Below are 23,438 nucleotides of genomic sequence, written 5' to 3' on the forward strand. Positions count from 1 at the left end.
TGTCGCCTTTACCTATTTCTAACAGGTCTGTGTAGCGGGAGGAAGGAAGAAAAGGGGAGTGTTATCCATCTTTTACAAGGCCCGCCCACACCCAGTAGTGGGAAGAGGGAAAGAGAGACAGCTCTCTTGCCTCTTCACAGTGGCTGCAGGGAATTACAGGGCTTGGTCTGCTCAGGCTTGGACTACAAACCCTTGGGGAAGCTTGTCAGGTTTCTCATCTGGCCAAAGGATTATTAAAGGATTTGCCCATTCCTTACTTTCCAGCTATTGGCTTTGAACTTTAAATTTCTTTCTAAGGGTTGAATGCACTGTTGACACTTAACATCATCACCACAGCTGGGATTGGGAAAGACCAAAGTCATCTAGGGTATTAGGTGGGAAGAAAAAGAAGGGATGTTTCTTGCTACATGGGGAAAGAGGTACACAATTCTTGCCTCTGGTAACTACTATCCATTTCTCATTGCTCCCATGTTGTTGCTCAAGCTGACCAAATACAGGCAGTCTGTATATCTTTGTGAAAGAGAAAAAGGTAGAGGATCCCCATGCTAACAAGAATACTTGGTATTTACTAGCACTTCCCAGGACTTACTCATCTATCTGGCAAACTGGAGTGAGTTTATTCACAGAAGGTCCAAAGAAAGACTGTGCATTGGATTCTTTGCAGTTATGGAAGACAGTACCACAAAATGGTGAACCACTTATGTTTGAAAAACTGAATTTTGGCCCTTTCCACAGGATAAAGACATCACTGAGACAACAAAATTCAGTACACTGCTGTCATGAAGTTGCCTGTCTGAGCATACACTAGGTGTTATTTAATTACCATAGAAGAATTTGGGTTAACTGGAGATAATAATTTAGCTTTAAATGTATCACCAGGTATTTTATTGTTTCTTCTTTACCTTGTATCTTAATTAAGCCCCATCCTGATCTTTATCTGTCTATGCCCTGATCTTTCGCAGATCTACAATATTAACACTTACCAGTAGATGCAGTACTTACCATGCTGGGTCTTTCGACATTAGAGTCAGTTGACTTGCTAATAAGTTTTGTGTTCAATAACAAGCTTCTGTAGTTGTCAACCATTTGTGGTTGTGCCGCCTAATTGGTTGCACTTATTGCAATACATACGTTTATGTGAATCACAAATTCATAAATACTCCCAACTGTTCAGTCATAATGGGTAATATCATATCTGCACTGAAGTCAATGAGACTTTTGACATGGAATTCCTCACCTATTCACCTGACAGTTTTTTCAGATTCAGATTTTTAGAACCTTTCTGAAAAGAGCTGAAGCTCAGTGGTATGGGAAGATAGACTGATAAATCACCCTAATAACTTTCTGTTGCATTAAGTTACAACCGTCCCCAAACTTTTACTCCTTATTTAACAGAAAAATAAACAGTCAGTGAAAAGACTTTCTCTTTTTTGTTGTTGCCAACAAATGTTGTAGAGGGAGTGCTATCAAGGAAAACCGTACCCTCGTTCTGTCTTTGAGGAACTTATACCGCTCCTGAAGGTCCTGGAGTTCAAGCTGAGTAACATAATGCTCAGCCATCCCACTCCCTTTCACTTCAATAGTCTCCAACAGGCTACTGTGACTCAACACCTCTTCATTGAGTAGCTGCAAAACAGAAAAAGAACACATTTATGAAAGGGTAGCATTACAACAAGACCACGTATTAATCTTGCACTTATTTAGCCTTTGTTGTTAAGGTGATATGGGCTTGCTGTTGGCTTGTTGTAAAGCAAACACACCTTCGCTTTGCTGAGAGCAGCTGTTTTTTCCCTCAGTTCAGCATACTGCCTTTGAGAAGCATTCATACTTGCTTCTACTTTATCCATCCAGCTGGAAAACTGACGAACATCATCCTGGTAACTTGTCCATTTGGAGAGAGCTCCTTCCAGTTGACTGCAATTTAAAAATACATACTTGTTGTGACAGTGGAGGTTCTCGTGCTATTTAAGCAGTGAGATATAGTCATATACAGTTATTCTAAACTATATTTAAAAGAAAAATATATCCCAAGCTAAAGTAGTCTGAGACAGAGCTGTTAAAACCCTACAGGTTTTACCTAGGAGCACTGTTTGTCAGATAAAGGGAAAATAAGTTTTCTAAATGTGGAATACTATGGAGGTCTGTAAGTTATGTAGCTAGCTGACAGGTTCTGGCTTTAGTAAATGAAATGCAACTGAAAGCATAAGATCTAGATTATTCATAAATTTTCTGTCCCTTTGCATACATTCTAAGTTGCTGCATTCTAATGTTTAATTACCTTTGTTGTTTTAAATTGAAATATTAGCAACCAGTGATGCTCCAAAGGCGGATGCATTTTTCCCCCCTGTATTACTTTATTCTATCACTCTGAGCATCACTATTGGCCACTGTAATTACAGTACCTTCTGTGAAATGCTAGCAAGTGGAAAACCAGACAGGAACTTGACAGAGCAACCATTAATGTCTGTGACAAGATCTTCTCATTTCTGAGAGTAACTCAAGGCATCAGGTGCAACTCAAAGTAAAATTTATAACAAGATCACGAAGATGGAATCCACTTTTAATAGTATATTGACAATAAGTGTTAGCAAAGCTTAGATCTCTCAGTTTCCTGCCCCTTTTCTACTTCAAATGAATATGTCACAGCCTCTAGATCTGCAATGTTAGGCACATGCCGTCATTTTATATGACTTCGACTCTTCTAATAATGAAACTCTGGGAATCGACTTTTCAAAAATTTTGACAGTGCTTTATTGCTAAGCATCACTCTGCACCTCATTCACGTTTTACCTCTTGCACTGGATACAAGCAGACAGAAGGGAAGCCCAGCTGTCCTTCAGAGTTTGCAACTGCCGTTCAATCACTGGCACTCCCTCCAGAGAAGTATTTTGCAGAACAGATTCTCCTCTTGTCAGAACCATTTTCATTTGGATTTCTTTTTCTTGTTTCACTGCTAGCAGTCCCTACAAAGTAAGTAGATATTATTTCACTTGTATCATTAACTGGGCAAGAATATACTAAATGTCTTTACTGGAAAATGAGTTCATCAAATTTAGCAGCTTGTACAGTCAATTAGAAGAGGGACAGTGGGGTTCACTAGCTGGGATTCACAAGGAAAAAGTGACTTTCAAAGAGTTGGTTCAGGGCAGTAAAAGAAATATATATCTTAGTTGACAGGGAATTTTCCGTGGAATCTATGCAGGTACTTAGAGCACATCAGAGATGTTACTGTTGTGTGGAAAAGCTGACGTTCTAAAGGGAATGTCATTTAGATGGAAAACAGGAGGACTCATTCATAGAAAAAACAAGATGTAATAACAAAGCTCTTCTACATGGCTGAAATACAGTTCTACAACTCTAGAATCTATTTGCAATGCAAAGGTACCAACATACAAACTAAGTACACTATCAGCAATATCAGCTTAGAGATTTCAGCTCCTGGAGCTGTGCAGTTGCAAACTAACAGCTTCTAACACTACGCGAAGTCACAAAAAAAACTCAAAGCATGAACCTGAAAGACTCAACAAGCAAAAGGCAAAACATAATTTTAGTCTTTTGGTATAATCTCTTGCTTTTTGATGTATCCTTATAATTTTGAGGACTTGTCTATATTTGGCCACAGCTCAAAATCTGAGACTTGAATAATATGAAAACCATTTTCTGAGTACTGCTCTTCAACACCTTTTGTGCAGTGATATAAATAGGTGCTATTCTCTTAACTGTAGTCACCATTTTTAAAGCAAACAACTTTAGCAAAAGCTGTTCTGAATCATCCATATCACTTGTAAGACCTAGGAAATAATATATTAAACTAACAGAAGTTAATATCCTACTTCTTCCGTTTAACCTTCATCAGCCACACATCTTTTGATTTTTTTTTTTAAGAATTTGCATATATGCAGTTTTCCATGTCATAAAGCTCCCTATAGCCTTCTTAGGGAAAACTTCTAACATTGAGCTCTTTCCTCTATAAAGAGATTTATTTTGAGTAAATTGCAAATCAGCGTCTGAATTGTTACACTATTATGCAACAACTAACAGAAAGTATCCTATATTTACATTCTTCTTACAGATCTAAGAGCAGCAGGTTTTGGAGTCTGTTGTTTCCATACCTCTAGCTTTAACATCCGGCTGTCCAGAACACTTTTGTCTGCAGTGGGATGACAGTAGGAATCCAGCATGTGAACTGCATCAGCCACCCAGTCCTGGAGGTCCTTGACACTGTGTGAGAACTGCTGGTGCTCAGCTACGACCCTATCCATTCTGGAAACTTTCTCCTGCAATTCATACAGCAATTAGTACCAGGAGCTATTCAAAGGATTGCTTATTCCCCAGGCTGACTTACAGACTTTAGAGTAAGTTTCATCACTATCTCAGAAATCCTCTTCGTACACTGAATTACAAGTACGCTTACTTGGGCATGGAATGAAATTTGCATGCATGCACATACAAATGAGTTGTCCAAACAGAATATACAAATGAAAATTTCAGAAATGCCTTTTTTTGTTTTCTAAATGTAAAGCTTCATCTAATTGTCTCCTCTCATCCAAAGTAGATGAGAGTTTTCTGTCACTTTTTCTTAAACATAGAATCATTTTGGTTAGAAAAAACCTTTAAGATCTGGTATCACACCTAAACTCTGTTTCAGTGATGCAACTGAAGGTAACCTGTGAAGGCCGGCAGTGCACAAGACAGATTTAAGCTTGTGAAGCTATGCTACTGCAGCAACATTGCTTTGTTGATACCTGGAAAAGACAGACTCATTTCCCTCAATGACTCCCACTGGTATAACCATTCTTTTGAAAAATGACTAGCACTCATACAAATCAAAAAGAAATGCTCAAGTTACATTGCCAGAAGGCCTGATGTGAGCAGGAACACAAAGCAGAATGTATTTCACACAGTGACAGAAAGCTAAAGTCAAACCATTGAAACAGGCTTAGGAAGTTACTGAGAGTGACCCTTCTCAAGCGTTCATGGCTAACCAAAGAATTACAGGATTCCTCTTACAGGCTGGATCATATGTATTCTCTAATCCTGACACTTAAAAGTTCAGTTCACATAAATCAATGTTGGTAACTTTTTCCCTTTCTCATTCTGCAGTCATGAAAATTTTTTATGGCCATGTATACAACCATTTTCAGGAAGTCACAGAGCTCTAGATACGCTTTATAATCTTTGCGTCCACAGAAAAAGTAGAAACTAACAGGCTAGCAATTGCCCAAACATATTTTCTGAATTGAATTGTTATCCCATAACACACTTCCTATATCCTTAATTATTCTCATTACAGTAGTCACTGTAAGCCTAATTCAGTATCAAGCCTCCTTCATGACACAAACTTATAGGACTGTGAAACAGTCCTAATACAAAGACCTTATCTGTTCACACAGATAAGAGGTAGTAAGTAGAACTATTAAATGGTTACGTGTGTCAAGCACCACTCAGCAAAACAGAGTTGGGTTAAACTCTCAGTTCCTAGTGTGATGCTTTAAAATTTGGCCTCCCCTTGAACCTTCAAAAGCAGCCTGAGAGGCAATTTTTTTAGAAGACCAATCTATTAGTTTTAGATGAAGATGCTTACAATGCAAATAATCAATCATCATTATAGGATGCAATGAAGTAATAACTTTTCTGTAGTCTATATTCTCTAAAAAATAAATAACTTCCCCAAGTTTTGAAAAATAGTTCTTTCAGGTGCCACTTAAAAAACTAAAATGTCTTCAATGCTTGAAATAATCAAAATCAAACTTTTTAACCAAAATACATTTAAAAAACAATTGAAAATCATTATTCCATTCTGTTTACAGTTCATGGTATTATCCAGGTCCTTACTTCCCACTCTATAAAACCAGCGTGAAAGACAAGATAGCTCAGACATACCACAGAGCAGACAAGCAAGACAACTGCAGTGTTTCACATTTCAGTCTTTCTTTTTACCCACATACATCAAATGAATTGCTTAAAAGCTCATACACTGGGTGCATTACCTTTGTCAGATTGCTTAGGGTAAGATATTGAGAAGATAACTGAGACACTCTGCGCATAAAGCTTTTGCTGACAGCTTGCTCTTCCCACAGCTGCTGAGCTTTCTCTTTTAGCCTGTTGAGCTGATGCTCGTGGCAGCTTATTTCCTCAAGGACAGACTGTAAAGCACAAGCACGTTAATATTAAGAGTGGGTGCAAGAAAGCAGGAAATAGAGAAGCATGAAGGCCCCATGAAAAAGGGAAGCGACATATGGCAAGCTTGCTGAGAAAGGCACACCACACAGATACAGCAATGAAGCAGCATGTCATAAGAAATGTGCAGATGTAAAACCTGATGGAACAGGATCACTGACAGGATCTCATCTTATTTAGAGGTCATGATGCTAGAATGATCAAGCTTTTGTAAGGAATCAATGAGACCAGGAGAATGGGACAGAAAAGTCTGGTTGTGTTAAAAAAGGCTTATAAGAAGTTACCTGCAACTTTTGCTGTTCTCTCCTCTTGGAAGGAAGATCATGGAGCCGACTGCTGCTCCCTTGTACCGCCTTCTCAGTTGTGGTCAGCCACTCCTGCAGAGGCTCTGCAGTTGCTTCAAAGTCCTTCATCTGGATTTTTAAGTTCTGGGAAGACATGAACAATTCTATCAACAGTCCCACTGCATTGGACATAACTGTAATGCACAACACACAGATGGAAGCCCACAAAAAGGATATACAATTGCAGACAAATATTACACAAATCTTCAAATAAACTATACCAGCTCTGTTCCTTCCCATTGCACAGACACTGAAAGAAAAGTCTCAGAGATCACCTCTTTAAGAGACAAAAAGAGGACATGCCTACACAGTTGAGGGGAGGCTGAAGCAAATTTCCTCCAGACTGAAAGGTTTACAGATCTTATGAGCTTTGAGTCAATGTATGTCTCACACAGCTAAGGTAGTCTGAAGAAAAGCTACTTTGGGATACAAGTTACCTAACATATGACAGCAGGCATTCACACTGACCCCTCCTTAAATGGGCTGCCATACCAAATCCTGGGGATCATTTCTAACTACATTTTTTTTTAGTGTAAAATTTTAGTTATAAAAATGTGTGCATAAAAGCATATATAGGCATTCCTTCAGTGCCTGCTTATTTTTCTTGTAGGCTTATTCTGCAGGATTGAAAAAAAAAAAAGAGCATCTGAAATAACGCATATGGAATACAAACCTGAGCAGCATAGTTCCTGTGCCCTAGTTATTTTTATGGGGTTTTTTTTTCCCCCAGGCTGATTTAGTTTTCTTTATAGCTATTAGCCTTATCACTGAAATTAAACATCAGAATGAAAAATTAAGCCTATGAGACTGAAAAATGCTTGGTTTAAAAAGATTAACCTCTAAGAACATCCTCTTTCCATGGCAACCCTAAGACGAAGAAAGTTAAGTCTTTGCTACCTGAGAATTTTCTTTGAAAGGCTTTCCTACATGATGCATTAAATGTATTTAAACTTTTTCTCAGCTGGCTAGGCAGCACTGGGTTTGAAACAAGAATGCCTAGGAACTTTAACTCTCCTATGCTGTGTAGGGAATTCCAGCTAAGGTCTTTTGACCTTAAAACCTATGACCTTAAAAGAGATGATGTTTGTTAAGATATCCACCTTCTTTGCTGGTTGAATTGTGAGTTCTGAATAGAGAAAGGCACTGGGGTTTATTTTAAAAGGTGCTCAGGTAAATTACTTTTCACCAGTTTACAATGTCAGAGACAAAATTTACCCACTGCACTGAGACTATTCAATCAGCAACAGTGTCAGAAATCTGTGCTAAAACAGTCCTTTAAAAAGAAAATGCGTTTTAGTAGTCCAGTACATCTGATGAGACTCATGTTAATCAATTTAGCATTGTCTTTGCTACATTCAGTTACTCTGAACACCCTTCCGCAGTTTGATTTAAGTGGAATCAGTCATAAGGATGTAACTAAGCACAAGTAAAATGTAAGTGGAAGAATAAGACTTCTTGAAAACAGCTATTTGTTAGTTCTGCCACTTCATGAACAGTCACAGCTGTATACAAAATCTAAACTCTGCTGTTTAAAACAAAAAGCAAAGAGTAAATTTAGATCCAGACTTTCCCCATTGTGACTCGTTCAATACCTCCAATGCAGATTCCTTCTGGTGGAGGGTGGTGATAAATTTTTTCCAATCTTCTTTAGCAGTAGCAGATTTGTCCCGGATAACTTTAGCCTTTTCCTTTGGTAAAACGGAGCACAGCAGTTCTCCTTTGGACACTACCAGGTTTAGCTTCTGTTGCCCACTCTCACTTTCTGATAAGAATTCCTAAAAACAGTAATAAAAGAAGCTAATTGGTGAACTTTGGGTCCCCATAAAGGTCAATGGTAAGCTCCCAGAAAATTCAACAGTGGTAAAAGTTTATTGTTTCTGCTCATTAACATGCTAATTCATCTTTTGGTACGTTCCATTTTAATATCAATCATATTTATGGAATTTAGGGACAACATCTACTCAATCCAGAAGTGCCGTGTGTCTAAATAATGCATATTTTAAGACTCTAGGATTATCTGTAAATTCTGCATTTCATGAGACAATTACTGGTCATTTAGTTGGGTATTACACTTCTTTAAATCTCCATGGTACAGAAGTGGTAAAAACTTCATTTCAGGGAACCAGCATCCTGACACAGATACCAGCAGGAGCCAGGGCCCACTCTGAGGCACACACAGGACTGAAGCCTTGCCCATGGGTGACAGCCACACTGGACTTCCAATGAGTGTGTAGGGGTGTGGGCTGATGCTCAGACCCTGAGCAATGCCTGAACTGTGTGATTTATCCCTCCACATCCTTAACTTACCCTTCCAGTTTGAAAGTATTTTTCTTCATGGAAATCTTGCACAGTGCGCAAGAAGTGTATGGGGAAATGCCCATGCAAGAATTATACAGAAATGTAAAGAAACAGTCAGATTTTTAAATTTTAACATACTAGGATAATGTTCCTAGAACTTGTAATTATTCAAAGACTTTGTGAGTATTTAGGAATTTAGCAGTCTTAAATACCAGTATTTTAAACTGTTACTGTCATGATTATGTGATACACAAATAGTTTTATATTCATCATCATAAGGTGACATCCATATTCAGAAGTAATAGGCTTGATACAAAAATTACTAAGTCAGGTTCTAATTCTGTGTTACAGTAGAAATCTTGGTAGAGAATGCAAAGGGTCTGTTAGCTTTGAGATACTTGGTTCAAGTTCTGGCTATATTAAAATCAAAGACATTTGCCTTGTGATTTAATGATGTCAAATGTGCTAACAGACAGAACATTAACTTTTAACAAAAATAAAATTTTAAGTTTATGCAGGCTACGAAGACATCTCTAGAAGTCCTAAAGCAGTTGTTACATGTAAAAAAAAAAAAAGTTTATTTTATCTAAAACACCTTTCAGGGAGGAGAAGAACAAAGTAAGGTCTTGTGCTATGAAGGGGCTTGCAGTGATGAAGAAAAAAATCTTATTACTGTTGGGAAAAAAACCAACCTTGATAAAACACTCATATTTAATGTCAAAAACTGCTAGGATTTTTTTCCCTTATATTGCCTCTGAACACATTCTCATTTTGGGGTAGTCAAAGATTTTATGTATTAATACAGTATTATTTATGCTCTTAAGTAAACCATTTAAGCAAGGAAAAGTGAATTTACCAAAAGGAGGAGGAAGTAATTTGGGTTATGATATTTTCTGAGAAACAGATATGAATTTCTTTTATTATACTACCTAATTGGAGGTTTAACAGTCTCATTGCATAATTCTTACTTAGCTATGTTCAGTTAAAATTATAGTAATATTCTATTCATGAGAGTATTTCTTCCACTTGCTTTATTAAAATAAACTTTTAATTCCTTTCCACAGAATTGTTAGGGCTTCTTTTAGCTTTAAGTGAAAAATACACTTTTTAAATGCCTGCTCACACTGCATAATTTTAACTGTGTTCTTGCACTGTAAGGGCTCTACTTTCATAATGAGGAAAGATATTTATATGTTTGAAATTATTCCAGGTACTATATCCCAGTTCTGATATCATCTTGATTTTACTTTAAATACATTTTTTCCTATTCTAAAAAAGAAACAAACAGAGGCACCTTACGAGAGGCAATGACTACATACCAACCAATTAAACTAAACAAACTGGATTAAAAAAGAAAAAAAGTAAGTTTTTATTTTCTTGCAGTTAGTCACCTTTAGTGTCGACAATAACAACATTAACAACAAATAGTAATTAACCAAACATTTCAATCTGAGCTTTATATGAAAGCGACTGGATCTCCCTCAGGGTAATATTTTACTGCAATAGTTACCTGTATTTTCTGCAGACTTGCTGAAGCTTCACTGATACTTTGAGGCACATCAAAGCATTTGGCTGTGGTGACTTTTGCGTTGACCAGCCACTGCTGGAAGTCCCTGAAAGCTGTCCGAAATCTTTGCTGCAAGATCTGCTCTTTGCTCTGACATCCTTTTGAAGCTTGCAGGCAGAGGCTGGGTTTGTCACATCGGGGAAGCAGAAGAGAGCGAGGGAGGGAAGGCAGGACTCTTGGTTAGGTGACAGTGCTATTACTTAGCTCTCTCAAATTGCAGTGGTAAGGTTAGATTAACCTGGATTCCTCCCACCAAATTTAAGCACTTTACCGAGGCACCAGGAAATCCATTAGAAGCTTTCAGTTCCTTAAAAGTGAAGCATGTAAATTGGGATGTAACTGTCACAGATATGACAGGTATAAGTGTTTCCAGAGCGTGAGTCAGTGCACCTAAGCACGAACCGTTTCTGCAAGCCCCTTTCTAGGGACAGGATGCAGAACGACAGCAATGACAGTGCTAACTCCTGTGGCTCAGTTAAATTTATAAAGTTAGAAGGGATCAATCTGAATGGTCACACCCTTCTTCACGTACAAAAGCCAAAAGCTATAACCCCCTGCAAGAAACAACGCTCTTGTGTCTGAAATGCAGGTGTCACACTCCTGTCACCTACAGTGACCTAAGACAAAGCAAGAAAGCAAGCAAATGACCAGCTCCCCTGTTTCAGGGAACCAGCTAGTCAGAGTAAACTGAATGGCAAAATGAAGAAAAAGATCTTAAATAGCTGGTATAGCTTGTTCCTCCATCAAACAAAAAGCCACAGCTGTTACATCAGTTTCTTACAAGGCTTCCACCTGTAATAGGTTAGGTGTGGATACACATTAGTTTCAGCTGAGTTTAGTGGCGTAGCCTGGCTTTTAGAAAAAAGCCCAAACTGCAACTTTTTACAACCTCTGTTGACACCACAATCAAAATAACAGTTCTAATCATTGCATACCCTCTGTTTCTAATTCTAAAATTATAATTAATGGTTCCCTAGAAGACAGCTCATGCCCACACACACACCCCAAATTGATTAACTATAAACAAGACGAATGTGTACCTGTTGTACTCCTTAATCAACCCTGAAACTTTTGAAGAGTGAGTACTCAAATCTCTGGAAAATCTACAAAGATCATTTAACTGAGTTTTGATCTCATCTGTCAAATGTTCAGACTTTACCAAAGCATCCAATGTTTCCTGTTAAAACAAAACGAATAATATTGGTGAGTAAATTAAAAAAAGATAATCATCTTCTGAATAAAAAATTATCAGAACTTAAATTCAACCTCATTTATGATCTGTGCACATTCACTTTCAAGAGTGTTAGCAGTCAAGCCTACAGCAGCTGATTTTGAAATTCTGAGCTTCTAGAGACTGTCTTTCTGGAAGCCTCAACTTTCTTAAGTCAAAATGTTCTCAAAGAATATCTTATTATATAAATTTCATTTTAATAAACAAGCAACAGGATTGTCAGTTAGCTGTATACATATAAAAGTACATTAGGGAATAGCAAATAATATATGTTTATATAAATATAATTAGTCTGTTGGCTTAAATTGAGCATTTAGTTTCAATAAAAACTGTTTTGAGCTGTATCCAAAAAAATAATTTACGCACAAATCTTTTAACAGCTTCAGCTCTTTCACAGAGGGCTTCATAACCTAAAAGTAGAGCTGCTCACAATCCTGTGAAGGTAAAGGGGCTACTGCCTGTCACTGCTGCACTGGAAAGACTCTTGCTTTGGAGACAGATAAGCCAAAAAAGAAGAAAAAAAAAAAAAAAAGCTTTTGTTGTCCTAGCTTATGTCACTGGGAGAGGTGTGATAACCACTCCAACAAAAACAGTCCTTGCTGACGTCCACAGCATCTCCACTACAGAACCCCACCAGCTACTCCAGCATAAGAAGTAGTGCAGACCTGGCGTTGACTAGAAAATAAATTCTTCAGACATTCCGTTAAAATACCAGGGAGAAAAGAATCTTCCAGCTCGTTACACTCACCACAGCAGAGGTTCTACAACACAGGCGAGCCAGAGTCTTTGGCAGGTATAGATTAGTCTGGCTAAATCTAAGTGCCAACTGGGAAGAAATTTACAATATAAACTTAAGAGAGAGATCTTATGAAAGTGACGATAGATTTGAACAAGAACATAGAAGTGGGCAAGGGGGTCTCCACATCACGTTTCTGAATATATAAAAAAAGGATGACTGAAAACATACATAGTAATTAGCTTGCAATAACAAAATTGAACATTCAGGAAAGATAAAAATGATACACACAAAAATATATGCAGAAGGTTTTCAAAATATCACAATCTACAGAGATAAAGATGCTCACTGAGGAGATTTTTCACTGTAAAGTATTAATTAACTCTGAAATAAACAGATATCTCTTTGTGTAAATCAAAAGTAAAAATAAATACTAGCAAGGGTCTAGCAAGTTGATCAACAGCCTTGGTAAGGACAGCAAAGGGACAGATGCCAGGGATTCAGCTCATGTATCTGCTGCTCACAAGCAACTTTGCACTTGCTTCATATCCTTTTTCCTGAAAAAGTCTGCAGAACCATAAAATTAATTTTTTAAGATCTATGTCATGCACTTTTGAGCTGGGGGGGTGGGACGGGGAGGGGCGGGGAGAGAGAGATTGCTTCTTGGTAGTATCTGAACTGCCAGGAAAAAACCCACAACAATCCATTCTGGGAAAAATAAAATTACAAGCATGTATTGGCTGTGAATAACGGTGGTTTAGACCATAATCACAGCTTGATTATATTAGCATTACTGAAATCTGTTTGCATTCATCGATCACAGGGAAGCCCTGCAAAATTAAATCTAGAGATATTACAGATGTATTATGTGTATAAAATTTCACGTGTTCTTGTGAGTATGGAAATATATTTTACTATGGCAGATTTTCAGGACTCCTCTGATTTACATTATTCATGGTCATGTTAGGGATTTTATCTGCTTTGAGTCACTCATACATCAGAACTCTGTTCAACCATAATTAAAAGATACTCTGAGGGTAACAGAGGACGCTGTGGAGTCTCCTTCTCTGGAGACATTTAAAACCCACCTGGATGCAATCCTGTGCAACTTGCTGTAGGAGAACTTGCTTTAGCAGGGGGTTGGCCTACATGATCTCCAGAGACCCCTTCCAACCCTGACCATGCTGTGATTCTGTGATACTCGAAACAGTCACACTGCAGTTTGTTTCAATGCCACATAAAGTAGTGTTTGAATTAAGTAATTATGTAATCACAATGATGTTTAGAAAAAATGTTATCTAACTACTTTTTGTTTATCTTACTTTACGTTAAACTACACACAGGATTATATTTTTTTAAAGCACTAGAACAACACTGGCTGTTACTTAAACACAGGATGTCACAAATTGTGTAGGGCAAGAATCAACATAATGAAATAATAACAGCCTTTTTAAAAAAAAGAAAATGTCCTAAAAGTAGCACATAGTTACAATTGCCCGTTTGCAATGAAATCTTTCCCTTCCAATAACTACTAATAACTAATAATAAGATCATTCTGATGACATACGGCTTTAGTCACAAACCTATTAACAAACAGGCACACTAACTTGCCGTACAGGGTGCATCTAACTACGGCAATTTTCCATACAGAAACACTGATAGCACTGCTGCAGACACTTGGACTTCATTTTGAGTCTGACAATTACCAAAATAACCAGAAGAATTTGTTGAATTCCAAGTGTGAAATCTGCTGCACATACCTAAAGGAACAGAGCTTGAGTATAACACAATAGCAGAATGAGCTTGCTAATTCTGAGAATTAGGAAATGCATTTTTAGTTCATGGCCTTGGCTTACATGGCAACAGAATCACTGTGAGACAATGGAAATGGCAAGCTGCAGTGCTATTTTACATTCACAATAGGATCTATCCCTGGGGTCCAGAAATGGAAGGATTACTGTCACATTTCCTCTACTATAAATAAAATTACATAGTAGGGCTGTGCATAGTAAGTCTTGAGATTCCTCTCTATTCTCCTCATTAGCCAAAGTTTACAATTGTCTAATCTAAATAAAGTGTTGTTACATTGAGCTCCAGTAAATACACAGTATATATGCTACTAATAAAAACAATATCCTTGAATTTAGTACTTCTCCATTTATAGAATAAAACACGTCTGGTTGCTACATGCTGGTGACAAGTCTGTTCCTTTCCTTTTAAAAAAACTTATAAACATGGAAGCCTTTGCATATTTGTGGCATTATTTGCTCCAGCGTAACGTCAGCTTTGTTACTCCTGCAGACACATACTGGCACTGAAGCAAGCAGGCTTCATAAATCCGTATCAGGAAATTCTGTGAAAAGGGAAGCCACAGAAATAACTTGGCACAGATACTGGAGAAGGAGATTCACTACCTCAGTTCAAAGAGAAGGTGTTCTGGGGTATTTTGTATATTTCTTCAGGCAAGGGGCCAGAAAGCAGGCCCCCTTCTCTTCCTTTACTGAAGCTGCTTTATTGCAACACAACCCTGGAAAGTGAATACTTGGTATCTTTTCTCAACATCTGTGATTCACAGTAGTCGAGAAACATACAGATATCTATCTCAATTGTTGTGATATATATATATTTATATATAATATGTGTCATACGTACATGTGGAATTTTTTTGCTGAAGATCATCAGGAACAGGAACAACCTACTTCTCCAAATTCCACTGCACTCCATAGCAGTCATTAGTAAGCATACTGGTTTCTAGTATAGCTTCCTTAAATATTGGACAAGATCTCAATGTCCATAATGTGAACGATATTTCAAGCAATGGAAAGCAGAAGCTCACAATGGTCCTGACAAGTTACAAGAAATGGCTCCAGCTGCTACTCGGCTTTTAGGACATGTTTCACATTTCCCTGATCAAGCGCTACTCTGCCTCGAAACACTAAGCAACTTGGAGGAGCAGTTCCGAGCTGGAGTTCTAGCTCCCCCACCTCCCCAGAGGCAAGCTAAGATCTGGGCAGCATCTGCTAAGCCCTGTACAGCTGAGGCCAAGGAGAGCAACGTCTTGTGTAAACGCTGCTCGCCAGGATTACGGTTACAAAACAAATTTGGAAAGTTGGGACTTGGTATTTTTCACAACTACGTTTTATTATTTTCTACTCGATAGTCTCGCTTGGCAGAAGCTGTCTGCCCACAGGAACCGTGCCTTTCCAACCGAAAAGCTGCTAGGAAAAGAGAAGTGGCCTTACTTTCTCCTTGCGCCAGCTTTCCGCCACCTCGGCGTCGGTGTGCCGGCCGTCGGGGGGGGCCAGGCTCTGCGCCCAGGCGGCCAGCAGCGCCCCGAACCGCTGCGCCGCCGCCTCCAGCTGCGCGACCTGCGCCGCGAACTCCTGCTCCGACAGGGCCATCCGGCTCAGCACGTCCCGCAGGCTGCGCTGGCTCCGCACGGCGCTCTCCTCCCACTGCTCCCAGTCCGACCGCAGCGCCTGCATCTCGGCCGCCAGCAGCTGGCACCCGCCGGCCGTCGTGCCGCGCCGGGCGGCGGCAGCCAGCGACTCCACTCGGCCCAGGCGGCCCGCGCCGCTCTGGCGGGACTCCAGCAGCTCCTGCAGGGCGACATGGCCGGGGTGAGGCGGGCGGGCAGCGCGCAGCCTCCGCGCCGGGCGGGGGGGACGCGAATCCCCGCGCGGACCGAACGGCGCCCGGCCGGTGGCCCGGGCCCAGGGGCGCGACAGCTTCTGGACGCCGAAAATGCTGTTTAGGTTAAGAGGCGGAAACTGTAACTCTGCTTTGACATAACGCTGGGACGGAGCTGCTCACAGCAGTTCTTAAAACACAACTGTGCCGCTCGGGAAAAGCGTTATACAGCCTACCCGTGATCTGCGATGGGCCGTAATTGGTTGCACATGTCTTTCTCTTTTTCTTTTTCTTTTATTTTTTTTTTCCTTAAGCGAATTCTTTCTGTAGTGCCCTATTTTAGTCTCACATGCTGCAGGGGAACTTTGGGAGTTTTCAGCTTCAGAAGCAGGAGAATTTAAGTATCACCCAAAAAACACTGCATGCCAGAGTAATGTTAGTTATCCTCGTTAGTCTTACATGCTAGAAACTATCTCCTCCCTTTCCCATTTTATACACGGGGAGGCTGAGCACAAAGGAGACTGAAAAACTATCCAACAAATCTGTACTTTGATCTCTAGTATCCTGAACCTTCATCTAGTAGGCTGTTCACTGTCCCACACTCATGTTTAGGAGCAGAGTAAAATGCTGCTAGCGTGGGTATCCGAATGTAAACATCAGGCACCAGCAAAAAAATACGCAGTCTGCTTTAATGTTGCACTCAGGAATATGTAACTTGCTTGGACACCCACATGCCAGGAACGGATGCCAGGGTAGGGAGAGTATACACAGGGAGGCAGCCCATACATTCCACCGAGTTTGGGGAGAACAATCTTTGCACTTCTTTATGCATCTCCATTTCATGCAAATCAGGAAGGGCTATTTCTGACTTTGACTCAGACAAATGGAGAAAGCATATTCGGGGATGAGGACAGAGCAGTATTCATTAATCAGCTAAGCCACATCCTTCTGTGATGCCACTGGGCTTCCGCTCTTGCAAATTGTTTCCGTGTGTGCTGTGGCTAACTCAGGTCTGACTGTGCATTTACTCCATGAGTTTAGTATGGGAAGGGAGGCGAAAACAAAACAGCTTAGAAAGCTTGCTTTCAGCTCACTGAATCACCATTTCAAATACACAAAGAACAAGATCCCACAGCTTTTTGGCTCTGGCCTATGTTAGAGGACAGGGTCTGAATTGCAGATGAAATCATGAAAGTTAAGTTATCTTACATTGAGTTTGGCCAGCTTTTTCTGTATGGTTGATGTATCTCCAGATGCATCTGACCAGCGGTGCAGCTCTTCCTTGGCATAATGGAGCCAGTCTGTGAATTCATGCACGGCATCAAGGTACAGCAAATGATCCTTCACAATATCTTCCACTTTCCTCATTTTCTCCTGTCATTCAGATGGGGGAAAAAAGAAAAAAAAGACCATTAAAGTGCTTAAATACATACTGTCCTGGCTGTAAGCATGCAGGTACAGAGTGCTGGTCTGACTCCACGGTCAGAACAGAGCACAGCTTATAGCAGCAGAACACAGTGCTACACTGCACAAGATTTGGTTCAGGTTGGTCTGGACAGGCATATTCTGCTGGAGCAGAAGATGAAGAAGCCTTCTGAAAGTGTATGCAAAAATATACTTTTAACACATCCTTTAACATAAAATGTATCCTTTAATAGGTATCAAAGCTGCAGCTATACAACTCTGGCATGCTTTTCCTGATACACTCTGGAGAGGGTCTTGCAGATAACCCATGAGTCCTCCCAGGGAGCAGCATGCTGTCAGAAAGTTAGAAGCACCAAGTCTCCGTAAATGCTAAGCAGAGTCACAGAGATGCCCTGTATGAAACCCACAAAGGAGCACTTCGCTGTTCTAAAGTGCAGAATGTTCTTATGGTGCCGAGTCCCATTTTAATAATCAGATCAGAAGTGGTCATTGCCCCCAGCTACCCGCCTTGCAGCCCTGGAGGATGCTTTCCCTGACACAGGCATGTAACAGCTTCCTGGCTCCATCTTAGATTTTTAACGTAAGCTTAAAGTGGGGCCAGTTTACCTTGCTATGAAAAGGTGAAACAATGTACTGATCTAGATTTGCCTTTGATCTGACCAAATAGATTTATTATTACATTCTTGTGAGCTAACACTCAGAAATGTTTATCAAAACTAACCAAAAGTGAACTCAGCTAATCAAACAGCTTTTTACTCCTGTGTAGGTACTCTAATCTAGTCCTAAATGTCTTTAAACCAGTTTCAAACTTATCCACTTATAAATCAAACTCCAGCTATTTTTAACTTATAATAACTCAACATTCAACTAATGGTTTTAAAAATTAAGTTAGATTAATAAGCCCTACTGTTCTCTCTGAAAATGATCATCATAATTTCTCAGAATGTGTCAGACCAACTAGACCACTAGCACCTCAGTTTCATGTTGCTTACACCAAAATATAGCACCAGCACAGAGAGAGCATATAGGCAAAGTGCAACTTCAGTTGGTCTTTTCTGGTGGCAATGGCTTCTGTCAGTGGCAGTCACTGCTGTTCTCTCCCCAGGGAATGACTGCAAAGCTGTCTGTCTTGCTTAAGAAATTACATTTATCGATGCATGCTGATTTTAGGAGAACACTGCCATGCTGACTTACATTCTTTTCACGCAAGTTTAAAAGCATTGTACTGAGTGAGTCAGTAATCTTTGTATTGCTCCAGGTTTAGCTCCACTGAAGGGAGCAGAGTTACACAAGGATGAAACAGTGCTGAATCTCTAGAAACCAGATTCACACTATTTCCAGTAAAAAAAAAACAGAGAGAGCAAAAGTTCATCACAAAAAGAAAAAAGTGTTTGAATAGATGATAATTACAGAATTCATATGCCCTAGGTTTAACATTTTTCTCAACATATAATTTGTTAGATCTTCCACTAATCCTTTATTTTCCTACTTTTTTTTTTTTTTTTTTTTTTTTTTTTATTACAGACTACAGATGAACTACCTACAGGCAATCAGCACTATTCTCAACACTTGAAAACCTGAATCACACTTCTATCAGATTACTGAATTTATATACAGTGTTTACTTCAATCTTGCATTAGCTCTAATTATGGGGCCTTTTCTTGATGCAAACCTTCCCATTAGCTGAGAAGATTGTAACACAGAGCTAGTGTCACTGTCATGATCTGGTTGGCAGAAAGGCTCAGTGAGCTCCTGTATGTTTCCCTAGAAACCAAACAGAAAACTCATATGGCATGTGCAGTGCTTGGTGGCTTGAAACAACACAAAATACGGGCATGTATCTTTCTGAAAATAGGATTCTCTTTCTGATAATGTTTTCTGCTCAGGCAGACATTTCATTCTTACTTTTCTAGGTAAAAAAGAAGTGCTAGGAATGAATGAAAAAGAATTAGATGAAAATAAACCTGGAAGAATGGCAGAAATACCATTGTATATATGGTATTAGGAATAAAATATATGTCCTTCAGTTTTAAAAACTCATATCCATACCAGTTTCAATTCCCAAGACCTTTTTTTGCATTCCAGTGAATTTTAATAAACTATATCCAACTTTTTTATTACACCCAACCATAACAAAAGGCAAGATTATTCAAATACAGTCGATCCTTTAGTTACTAAAAAATTACAAAAATCAAAACTGTAGCTATATATACAGACATCAAACATTTCATTTACTTGAAATGGAGATCTTGTCTTTATCTTACCTTGGCTACAGTTGTGATGTCATTAAACTGCATTTTTAGTTGTTCTTGAGCTGTTTCTCCAAAAGAATCATCCTCTGTTTTCTCATACAGTTCCACAGCCTTTTCAATGAGTTGCTGTAAATCACTAGAGTGATCCTCGATTTCAGAAACAATAGCCTGGAAGTGGTCCAGCTGAGCAAACTTCTCCTTCAGACCAATCTGTGGTTCTAAAGGCTGTTCCACTCTGTGATCCAGTTTCTCTAACCACTGCTCCAGCTGGTTTTTCTTTTCCAGGTACTCATTCCACTGGCTAATGACAGAATCTAGGCAGCTTACATTAAAAGAAACATACACAGTACAGATGAGAACTTTTGAATAGTCTGAAAAAAAAAGGAGCCTGCTTATACCTTAATTTTTACATTATATGTAGCCATATATAGCATGCTTAGAATGTGCTTTTTCCTCAGTCTTGCTTTAGTTTTCTATGCAATTTACATCCAAGTTGTTCTAGAATAATTCTTATGTGGTTTTGGGATACTACATGTAATAACCTGATACAATTGCTTCCCTGTAACAGGTTACATGAGCTATCTGTCTGTCTCAGAATAACGAAAAGCACATTTCAATGTCTGTCCAGCAAAGTAAAATATAGAGCGTTACTGGAGTTCTTTATGATCGGAGCAATAAAATGTACAGCAGCCTATGAAATTATTGACAATTAAGAGATATTCTGGTGAATTTTGGAAGAACAAATCAATTATAAATAGTCCCATTTACAATTTATAAGAAATATTCTCTTCTGTTATATATTGCTCCTCCTAGCAGACCACCATATTTTTCTGGGATTTATGTTGAGGAATGTAATTCTCATTCCACTGAACTTTATGATAGACATAAGTGTGGTATGGATTTAATTAAAAATGTAATGGTCTAACCTGAGCTAAATAATATTTTGTGACAAAAATTGGGTGAAAATAAGAATGCAGTCTTAAAGGCAGTTCATTATAATTTTCTACATACAATTGTATTACAATTTTGAAGTAAGAAAGTGGCACCACTTTCAATTGAAAAACTCCAATTTACTCACAGCTTGGCTCCCACCATTGACAGCTGACATTTAGGACCCCGATGTCCTAGTACTCAGATTATCTAAATTACAGATCTGTGACTTTTCTGATGCAGACCTATGAGTTTTCTGTTGCAGGGGAAATTAGCTTTTATTGGAGAACTAAGGAAGAAGGATCATGCAGAAGTCTGCCAAGGGCCCATTTCTGTCCAGTAATGACTGGGATGATGGAACAGAGGGGTCTTGTAAAACCCACAAATGAAAACAACCAAGAAGTGGCTGCAGCTAGTTTGGATGACAGGATTTAAATGTATATCGGATGTTCTTCAAAATAAATTTTAAAAAGATGGAATTTGATGATGAAAATAATGCTTTACCTAGGAAGGAGAAATCAGGTCGATATACAAATATAAAATTAGAGATAACTGCCTATGCTTAGTAATGTTGAAAAGGATTTGGAGAGAGCAGAGGATAAGGAAGTTTTTTAAATTTAAACAAAATTCAGCAATATGATACTATTGGAAAGAAAGGAAAATCTTATTCTGGAGTGGATTAAGAAGGATGTTATATGAAGCAAACAGAAAGTGCTGATACACTATTCAGAATTAATATGGTCTCAAATATAGTAAAAGGCCAGTCCAGTTTCAGTTATTATCTTGTTAAGAAAAATGTAGACAAACTATTGACAGTCTGCAATCTATTGAAAAGAAACAAGGATAAAAGAGGTTCAGAAAGTATTAGTACTGAGAAACCAAAAAAATGTCTCTCTCAAACACAGATGATGGAAGCCTTCAAATTCGTAAAATGCTCTCACACAGGCAATAAGAAAACCTTTCCATTTCTACTGAGGTTAAGACAAGAAGAAATCAATATAATATGCAAGAAAGATCATTTGGAGTGGATATTGGGATATTTTCTTGTTTGTTTGCTTTTTGGTTTTTTTTTTGATTAAAAAAACCATAATGAAAGACAGAACTGAGAAACCTTCCTAGAGTTTTGTATAGCAAAGGTAGATAAGTATCTGTCACATGTTCTTGGTCCTGCCCAAGTACAGGTTCAATAACTCAGGAAGCTCTTTCTAGCTTTTTCTCTGTATGAATTTGTGTGATTTCTATTTATTTTTAAATTACTGTCAAGTACTATCTCATAGGAAAATTAATCTGATGGGGTCAGCTAATCTTTTTTACAGAAGGATGTAGCTCTTTCAGGTAATTTTGATTGTCTCTGATGATGCAACTTTCCCCTTACATACCAGTAATGAATGAATGGACTCCTATGTCCTGTAAGGTACCACTCTTTGTAAGCAAAGATGGAAGGTCTGACTTGTGTTTTTCCAGGGAGTTTTACCTTTGCCAGTTCACCGAGGTGCTGATGATGTCATTCCATACATCCTTCAACGTCTGTAGCTCAGCCTGTATCACCTTTTGTCCTTCCTCATTGCTGCTTCTAAGTGCTTGTTCTCCCTTGCCAATGGCCATGTTCAGCTTAACTTCACCATCACCTTTGAGTAACAGGATCTCCTGTGAGGCAAAATAAGGCAAAATACCAAATGTAACCTGCTGAGGTGAAAGCTGTTATTCTTTCAATAGCGGACACCATCTTCTCTGAGCTCATTTATTCTTGACAGCCATGCCCAGTATGAATTCCTAGGCACATTTTCTTGTAAGTGCCTGCCCCTTGCTATGTGCAAGTGATCCAGCAGTTTTTCCCACAGCCATAAAGGTTTTTCACTGCATTGGTGATCCTGAAATATTGCTCACATTGCAGTAGATAACAAGCAGGTCAAGCACTGCATAGAAAGACAGCACTGCATAGCTACAAAAAAATCTCAGGAAAGCCCGTGGTGGGATCTCCTGCACTGATGACCTTCCCAGTAGATGTTTATTCCAACCTGTTCCTGAAGACATCCTGTGACAGATATATCACAGCCTCTCTGTGTCAATTATCCCAAGGCTCCATTAGAAAGCTTTTTTGGACCTGAACACACATATTCATAGTTTGTTATTCCCTATTAAATGTAATACCTGGCACCTGTCTCCATTAAACTTCATCCTGTTTTTCATAGCACACCTCCCAATTTGTCAAGATCACCTTCAATTCTAATCCTCTCCTCCATAATGATAGAAAGAATAAAATATGAAAATATTAATTTTCTACAGATGTGGCCCACACCCAGTATTAACCTTGACACAAAACCTCTAGCTGTATCCTTTTTTACCTGAATTTGTGTCAGTCGCCTCTCTAGTGTGGCTTTGCTACCAACAGTGCTCTCTGATGATGCCAGTTTATCTTGAACCTCTTTCACCCATGACCACATACTCTGCAATGCCTCCTCCAAAGTCAGATGTTCTTGGAGTGCAAGCTGACATGTTCGCAGCTTCTCCTTGACAGTTTTGACCATGTTTTGATAGTTGGTGAAATGTTGAGAAGCCAGGCGCACTTCCCTCCCTGCACCATGGCCTTCTTCATTTAAAGTCTGTGCCATTTCAGACAGCTTATCAAAAGATTCCCTGAAAGAAAATAATGAGACTGAAAAGCAGTTTCAGAAAGCATATGATATTGTTATAGCAACTATCAGAAGTTATGAAGGCTGCTGACATAATCACCTGCTCCACCAGTGATAGAGTTCACAGTTAACAGAAAAATGATCTGGGAGAGACTGAGAGGAAATACAAGCAGTGTGTATTGATTAATATCTTTACTTGTGTACAGAGCCAT

General features: G+C 39.0%; 1 protein-coding gene across 14 annotated transcripts in view; it reads right to left on the bottom strand.

The window, feature by feature from the left end:
- Positions 1-23,438, bottom strand: part of SYNE1 (spectrin repeat containing nuclear envelope protein 1) — a 330,006-nt gene that overhangs the window by 161,125 nt on the left and 145,443 nt on the right. For all 14 annotated transcript variants that reach the window (XM_040598155.1, XM_040598156.1, XM_040598152.1 and 11 more), the window contains 14 exons: positions 22,939-23,230; positions 22,068-22,240; positions 19,676-19,985; positions 17,196-17,360; positions 15,599-15,955; positions 11,430-11,566; positions 10,333-10,510; positions 8,117-8,299; positions 6,465-6,608; positions 5,991-6,146; positions 4,113-4,277; positions 2,791-2,963; positions 1,761-1,914; positions 1,483-1,626 (listed from right to left, as the gene is read on the bottom strand). In XM_040598155.1, the coding sequence (XP_040454089.1) occupies positions 1,483-1,626; positions 1,761-1,914; positions 2,791-2,963; positions 4,113-4,277; positions 5,991-6,146; positions 6,465-6,608; positions 8,117-8,299; positions 10,333-10,510; positions 11,430-11,566; positions 15,599-15,955; positions 17,196-17,360; positions 19,676-19,985; positions 22,068-22,240; positions 22,939-23,230 (2,731 nt within the window). The remainder of the gene's footprint in view (positions 1-1,482; positions 1,627-1,760; positions 1,915-2,790; positions 2,964-4,112; positions 4,278-5,990; positions 6,147-6,464; positions 6,609-8,116; positions 8,300-10,332; positions 10,511-11,429; positions 11,567-15,598; positions 15,956-17,195; positions 17,361-19,675; positions 19,986-22,067; positions 22,241-22,938; positions 23,231-23,438) is intronic.

Source organism: Falco naumanni, chromosome 6 (assembly GCF_017639655.2).
Source record: "Falco naumanni isolate bFalNau1 chromosome 6, bFalNau1.pat, whole genome shotgun sequence".
In the NCBI taxonomy this organism is placed as follows: domain Eukaryota; kingdom Metazoa; phylum Chordata; class Aves; order Falconiformes; family Falconidae; genus Falco; species Falco naumanni.